Source organism: Labrus mixtus, chromosome 3 (genome assembly GCF_963584025.1).
Source record: "Labrus mixtus chromosome 3, fLabMix1.1, whole genome shotgun sequence".
Lineage (NCBI taxonomy): Eukaryota > Metazoa > Chordata > Actinopteri > Labriformes > Labridae > Labrus > Labrus mixtus.
The window spans coordinates 23,856,317-23,864,695 of NC_083614.1; the positions used below are offsets into that span (position 1 = coordinate 23,856,317).

Here is an 8,379-nt window from a genome sequence, read left to right on the forward strand (position 1 = left end):
TTTCACACCGCTAATCGCAACAGCTTCCAGTGACGCAATATGACGATTTTTGCGTCACTGGAAGCTCCTTTTCAGACTTAGAAATACAAAGATTTCCCATCTCAGGGGAAAATGAGGGCTGGATGCACGACCATTCAAAAATACTACCAGGTTTCTAATGATACAAAGCTTAATGCAAATGTGTGAAGTATCCCTTTAAGTACTGCTGACTGTATGCCAAGTTCAACAGTAGAATATAGTAACTGTCAATCTGTGGTTTTTGCAGTATACGAGTCCCAGTTAAGCTGGTTTCTGGATTTCCCCTGTTATGATAGCTGTTGCTGTCCCTTATTTTGATCTTTGAACTGGCGCTTTGGATTGTTATTCATCCGATTCTAATGCAACCATCCAATAATCAGAACTTTAACATGCTTTTTACTTTTGATAAGATTTTCAGAAACTGGGCCTGCGTCAGACTTCTGTCTTCCCACACCCCCTCATGATCTTTTTGGACTGGAAACGTGTCTCTGTAGTGTTGTTTGACTCACAGACATTCTTATCAGGACACACATTCATCCTGACCTTTTAGGGTAATCTTCACCATCAAACACCGCAGACAACACGCTTTATCTCTAGAGTCTGACTCGTCTGTCATGGGAAACTATGTGATCAAGTGTTCCCTCCAAAACCAAACATAACAGATTACTGGTGCTGCTGTTGTCTAAGCCCATGCATCAACAACAATAAGGAAAAGTAAAACACAACTCATTTAATGTGAATATTTAATTTATTTTATTGAAAACATACATCTCTTTGAAAGTTTAGTGCAAAATGCAAAAAGAATGGGCTGCTTTAAATAATAGTTACCCACAAAAAAAAACATGATTATCTCCATCCCTGAGTTAAAACACGATGCACTGGAGCAAAATGACTTTGTCCAAAAACGTTGACAGAAGTCTGTATATTTGATTCTTGATTAGAAGAGGGTTGTGTCATTAAGAGAGCTGTATACGTTGTAGGTTACCAGAAGTGACAAGAAGTGAAATGAATAAATTAGAGCGCCGTTTTACAAAGCAGATAAGATTCTTTAAAGGGTTATGTGTGAAAACATTACATTGGAAGAGAAATTCAAAGTGATTTCTATTCTGTTTTTTGTGGGCAGGTTTGTGTTTGTTGTTCCTGTTGAAGTATAACTAAAGTTATGATTTTACTTCTGCAGCAGAAAGCTGTTAGTTGGGTTTAATTTCAATCTGCGCTGCAGGTCTCCGACCAGAGAGGACCTTACGTAAATATCTTATATGGCAATAAAAAACACAATGAAAAAAAAATCACAAAAACCTGTTCATTCTCATTACAGCTATGTTACTATTTATACATCAACAGCCCAAAAGAGAGATTTATAGATGAAGATAACATTCATTTACACCAATTTACACTTTAAGTTGATCCCAGGTCTGCAAATGTACCCAAATCATAAAATTATAATGTGCTGTTTTCTTATTATGTTACTTGTTAAGTGCAAGAGTGCAGTAATGAAGTGAGTGCTTAGAAGGAGGAATATGTATGTGGGAAAAATTTACATTTGTGTGCTTCAGGCTGCGTGTCCTTTCAACAGAAACCACAGAGGAAGAGTTAGTGCAACAGTTGATTGAGCCTCAGAGGCAAAATCAGTAGAATTTAAAGCAGCCACATAAGCATGTCAAAGCTGAGACTGAAATACTTCACTCTGACACAATCACAAGAAAGGACTCCTCCTGGACTGTGGCGCCTGAAATACCGGTAAGCTCTTCTGTCATTTAGAGTAATGGGCAAATGGAGACTCTTCGGTCACTTTGCCCTGGAGGAAAAAAAGACAGGAAACAGCAAAGGGGTTAAAAGAAAATTCAGGATAACCTGTGTTCTGATGTACACAATTATAAAAGAATCACTTATCTGCTCTCTATTTTAACCCATTTTCTCTGAAAGTTGGAAAGATCTGTCATGAACTGAACTTATTTTTACTAAGGGACTGACACCGTAAATACACACACATTTCCCAAGACAGAAACGTTCTGGTTTGTGACTGGACAGAATCAAACTCATGCAGACCTCTTCTATAAAACCAAAACAAGATCTAGTGAGCGATATAACACTGACTTTGCCAGCCATTTACGACTTTGTCTTGACCTTTACAAAAGGTCAACATGTTTTTTGGCTTTTATGTTCTTATTGAGATCTTTTCAGCAGTGTCAGTGCATGTGTTGTTTTGAGCTAGGTTTGAAAGGATGGAAGAAGAGACTGAAATAATGAGGGTACATTTTAAAGACACCAGTGTTTTGTGTGCACGCATGCTTTTAACGAGCATATAAAAGTGTTTATTTCAGGCCTGAAACACATGTCCATGCAGATGTTAACGTGGTTAACATTAAACTAGAATATGTGTTTAAGTCTGCAGCTCCACATGTGTGTCATATATCAAACCCACAAGTTATTTTCTTATCATCCCCAGCCTGCAAAATCAGCAGTTGTTGTGTTTGGTCCCACATGTTGTCCGCCATGAACTGTTCATGTTGCTGCGTAAACAATGTCCTAATCCAACACCTTTTACAGCAGCTACTTGAGCCCTACTTTACATTAGAGCCCAAGTACCTTATGTTTATTTCAAATTACAGATAGCCAGAGAGAATAGTTATAATCTGTAATAAAGTGTTCTGCTGAAACCTGGTTACATTTTCACCTGAAATGATATGCAGAGACTCAGGGACTCTGAGCGTGTGTGAATACCTATTGATACACTGATGGAGGTGTAATTATGCGTTTTTATTTCTGAAGAAAGTGTTCAGTCATTCCACTGACTGCTCTGTTTCTGAGTCTTTTTCACACAATCAGACTTCCTGTTTGTGTAAAAAAAGAGAGAGAGAGCAGAAAACCACTGTGCTCACTGCTGAGGAAAAAAGAGGAAGACATGACGCATGTCTGATGAAAACATTTTCAAATACCAGCCTTTATTCACTGCCAGGGTTTGACAGTTCATTTCTCTGTGGACGAAGCCGGTGAAATGATTCCAGAGGCTTGGCTTTGACCACATAACATCAACAAGCCTACATTGAAAATGTTAGCATGCTAATGATTAGCATGTACCTGTTTATTGTCTTATACTAGTCTATTAATTAACAAACTTAATGCTTACCAGCTCCACAAACACTCAATTGAGGCTGATTAGACTTTTATTAGTTTTGAAGGTATTTGTTGAAAAACAACAGTATTGGACAAAGATGAATGGCTAAATAAAATAAAAAGTTTATGTGGCATCAAAGAAATAATACCCCTGCAAGAGATCCTGAATATCTTGAGAAAAAAAAAACGTAATTGTTGTTTAGATATTTGATTCTGTATTAATGACTGGGTATTAATGTGGGGAAAAAAGCCTGTCCTTCTCCTTCTATTGTACAAAATAGAAGCCAAAATATCCCAGCGGCGGGCGCTGACATATTTTGTGCTTTGTGCTCCAAAGTACACATTTAACTTACGAATCAAATGTCAAAGATCTCTCTGGTAGCTACAGTCCATAGAAGAACAGATTCTTGTGTTGGTTTGAAGCAGGCGCTCGTGTTTATGGCGTTAGTAAGTTAACTGATTGTAGCGTTCATTTTTGTTCTCTCTCGCCTTTCCTCATCTACTCAAAAATGCTGCAGGAGCCGCATTTGTCATCAGAGCTGTCCATCATAATTATATTCGCTATATTTTGCATCTAATAACTAATTCAAAGGGAAGAAAAATGAACACTTGGGCATAAATAAGTATGATAATATTAATATAATAACAGAACCCAGTTTTGAGAAAAACATTTTTTATGTGTATTTAATTTTTTTTTAATTTCTAAGATGTCCCGTATATTAACATGGATGAGGCGGGCTTCCTGCATCTTATCCCATCTCTCCCTATCCCTTTTGTAACATAACTATAAGTAAGGTCTTTTACCTGCTCTTTTGTAGTGTCTTGAGATAACATTTGTTAGGAATTGGTGTTCTACAAATAAGGTTTGATTGATTGATTGATTGATTGATTGATTGATTGATTGATTGATTGATTGATTGACTGATTGATTGATTGATTGATTGACTGACTGATTGATTGATTGGTTGATTGATTGATTGATTGATTGATTGATTGATTGATTGATTGATTGATTGATTGATTGATTGATTTACAAGCTATACTACAGCCAGTCTGCACTATTGTTCCATCTATCTTAATGTGTTTTGTGCCAAGTGTGAGGAAATTTTTTATTTTGTTTAAGTATTAAAACTGTGACAAACCTTAAGTTCAGTTATTTATTTCTAACTCACCAGAGGAACATTTTCAAGCCTCTCAAAGTTGGACCGTGGTAATTCAATACATTTCACTGTAGCAACCACCAGCCCCAGAACGAAGACGATACAGAAGATGCAGAGGATAGCAACAAGACCAGGATTTGCTGCCAAGTCATCTTTACTCCATTCTTCTAGAGGACCTGAAGAAAAACAAAACAGTCACCTTTCAGACAAATCAATAAAATCGGCCTCTGTGTAAGTGTCTAAAAATAGGATTTGAAAGCTTGGCATTTGCCAGCAGAGGGCCTCAAAGTGCAAAATGTGTTACAAGCCAACACCAGCATCAGGCAAGTTACATGAAAAATAAACTGCCATTATGAATGAATGGACCAATATGTAAGATATCTCCTGAATTAAATCATACTATATCCTCTATCCTGAATTAAATACTATAACATCAGACATTAAGGAATATGCTAAATTGAATTACTGGCTTCTCTCATAACAGTATAGCAGCCAGTATGTCCTCCTTCTAAGTTTCGATTCTGGTCCAGAATGGTCTGGTTTGTGTGGTTTAATTACCAGTCAAAAGAATTTTAACAACCACAAATGGACTATTGCTAAGTTATTTTTTGTACACAGTACATCACATAATTATAACCTTGACTCAAAGAAAATAAAGAACCCTCTAGCCCTCAGCCCTCACAGTAGTCTGACCTAGGACTGTGGTGTTTACTGTGGTGGCTGTCGTAATGTTCGGGGCTGTTGATGCTGGTGTTGCTGTGGATCCAGGGGGAACTGTCCTTTTGGACGTCTGGTTGGTCGTTGCATTCTTAGGAGGAGAGCTTGTTTGTGGTCCCTCTGTCCTGCTGGGTGTTTGAGTGGAAATTGAAGGTGGAGGTGATGTTGACACTTTTCCTGAAGGGACTGCAGTTGTCGTCTGATTTGTTGACATTGTAGATTGCTGTGTGCTCTTGGTGGGCACAGCAGTGGATAAAGGGAAATCGAAAGTGACTGGGTTTGCAGCAGTTGTGGTTATCTTTGTGATCTGTTCAGCTGGAGAGGAAGTGGTTGTACCTGCAGAGGAAGTGGTGGTGCCTGCAGAGGAACAAATACTATGTGAGATGCATTGCAAGGTCAGCGGTGAGGGCTTTGCTTGTTTTTTAAGACTTTTAACAAGTTAGAGTGGTGGACTCAAGATGTCTGTAGGTCAATCAAAGTTAAGAGTGGCCTACCTTTTGCGTATGATGGGGCACCAGTGCTCAGAGAGTTGTATTGTTTTTATCTTGAAATCAAACACTAGAGGCCTGTTGCTGTAACTTTAATCCACTAAATTTGGATTTTATGGTCAGCTGCTGATCAAATGATGGGGATAGAGTTGTATGTTGCTTTAGAATTACTTTGTTGAATTGTGATTTTTCAGTCATTAAGTTATTTTACAGGAACATAGCAATAATATTCACTGTGATACAGAAAAGCGGAAAAATGTAACTATTTACTTGGTCAGAAAAGAGGCAGTTAGATGAAGTAGCAAATCTGAGCTGTTGAATTACTTTTCTTATTTTGTACGCACAGCCCATCAGTGCTTGTGGGCCAAACCATCTTAAAAGTCAACGTTTGCAACGCGAGGATTATTTAACTAACATCTGCTGCCGTTATCCAAAAAGACTTTTCAGCATGAATAAAAAGAGATATATTATGTTTCTAAGGTTGTGACTGTATTGCCCAATCCAGGAAATGATATGTATCTTGCTTGGTTGTAAACAGGAAGTGTATACATTAACATCTTATTCTGAGATGTTAACTAAAAAAACAAGGCCTGAGATTCTTATATTGTTTTTTATTTTAAATCTGCCAATGGGACGTACACATTTGACTTAAGTTTCTTGAAATATATTACGCCTAATTTATTTATTGTACTTCTAAAGGGCAATCCAGGCCTTATGTTTCCCTTGTTATATCTTGAAATAAGATGTTAATGAGGATGGCTAATGATGAGTGTAATGAGAAGTTTTTGAATGAGACAAATACACTTGCTTGAGTTTCAGTTTCTTCATTTGTATGTTTTACTCCCATACATTTATTTGATAACTTAGACTACATCGTTCTTCTATTGTTTCTAAGAAGAAGAAGCTCGCAGCCTGCAGCAGCCTGAATAATGTAACAAACCTCCATCTTCACACATGGGAACACTCAAGTGCTTCACACATAAATGCATCAGGAAGCGTTATATGATCAGGTGATATAATTCTGATTCAGGTTTGTTAAGGGTGTGGTAAATTAATCAAAGGCATTTTGCATTGGCAGAGCAAAGCATTATTAATGTGACATTTTGACGTGAACCTTGTAGTCCTTATAAGTTTATACAGTTGAAAAAACGTCTCACATCGAGTCCATTTAATAACTACCATGTGGCTATGAATCACATATCACTAATATGAGACATACATGTATTAATGATTTGATCAAAGCTCCAGGACAGCATCTTTACTAAATAAACCCTGACTGATACTGAGACTGATTTTCACTGCAGTAAAAGGCGTAGGTTTGAACTTTCAGGCACGACTTCATAACCAAAATGAAAGCAAAGTTACTGTTGAAGAAACTTATAAAAGCATCCGCAATCTTTGAATAAACTGCACCTGCTGATGGAGATATTGTCTGATGAAATAAAAGGTCCATAGAGCTTCTGAGGTGGGATTGTTTATGCAACTGATGAAGCTTTTTTTTTTTTTTTATTGTGTCCTTGAGCCGAGGTTCACTTTCGGGTTCATTTTCAGGACCGTTGACTCTGCCGCGTGTTTAATAAAGCAGCACTGTTAACAGTCTGTCAGAGCAGGGAATGATTTGTTTTTACTGGTGAAGCACAGTTGTGTTTGGTGTGTTTGTGTGTGTGTGTGTGTGTGTTTGTATGCTTGTGTATGTACCCATGTGTGTGCATTAGCTGTGTTTGCAGAAGTAGCAGACACCACAGTATAGGTTTAGTTCATGATGCTCACTGATTCAATATTTGCTTTCATTTCCACCCAGACGTGACCTTCCCAGTTACCTTATGATTTACTAAAAGCAGTTAATGTTCCCATAAAACAACCTGTAATACACACAGTTTTGATAGACATGATAACTTGTGTATATAATAACAGAAACAGGAAAAGCATATTGCATGAACATAAAGGTTTCTGCGAGGCAAAGATATAACATGGCAAACTTTTGATGCAAACCAGCCCCTCAAATGTTCCTATGTGTTGCTTTTGTAGGCACTAACATTTTAGTTTAAATACAATACAATCAAATACAAAGTTATTTCTGCATTTTGAGGAATAAAAACCACCTTAGACTACCGCACCCAAGCATGCTCAACCTCCCCCTCACTGCAGGAAGCTTCATATTTGTATAACTTTGCATCTTTTAAAGACTTTGACACAACTCTAGCTAGATCGTCAAACAAATGAACACATTTAACTGTCAAAACTATGAAATGTTGACTTACCTGTACAGACAGTCACTGCAAGCAGGGACGACAGCACAGTGAGGTGCATTGCTGCAGGCATGTTGAGGGAGAAAAAGGCTGGCGGTCATATTGACAACTTTCAAACACACTCGCAGGCTACATCCTTGACAGCAGGATGTGTTGAGCGCCTGAGGAGGAGTGCTCTAAACGGTGGTGCGTATCAAATCCTTCAGGCTGGTTAGTCATTGTTTGAACACGGCTCTGTATTTGCTTATAACAACAGCTGAAACTTTTGAACACTGACGTCTCTAACATCATGATGATCAAAGTTTACCAAGTCAGTCATGTTTACTTTGGTGGTGTAATTATTCAGTGACTAAAAATGCTGACATTAAAATGGTATGTGTCAGTCTCCTCCTGTCCAGTACATGTTGCAGTTAATATTTTCTTTGGTATTATTTATAAAATCCTAGTTTCCCATATTTTTTAGAATCTCCAGACTGTTTTACTGCATGTGAGTAAATAAGTTTGCCATGTTTTAAAAATGGTTGTAATCATACTTGTGCATATGGCTTTGAACAGCTGTTCAGTGACATCACACAAATTCTTCACAAAAGTGAATTCCTGTCTTCGGAATAGTGTCCTATTTGAAGTGAA

At 37.6% G+C, this 8,379-nt stretch overlaps 1 protein-coding gene across 1 annotated transcript; it reads right to left on the minus strand.

Moving 5' to 3' along the window:
• Positions 1-747: 747 nt before the first annotated feature.
• Positions 748-7,920, minus strand: LOC132967050 (threonine-rich protein-like). The gene is made up of 4 exons (XM_061033960.1): positions 7,762-7,920; positions 4,989-5,369; positions 4,308-4,471; positions 748-1,816 (listed from the first exon to the last, which is right to left on the minus strand). The coding sequence occupies exons 1-4, from the start codon at positions 7,820-7,822 to the stop codon at positions 1,772-1,774; spliced, it is 651 nt and encodes a 216-aa protein (XP_060889943.1). The 5' UTR covers positions 7,823-7,920; the 3' UTR covers positions 748-1,771.
• Between the last annotated feature and the right edge of the window lie 459 nt (positions 7,921-8,379).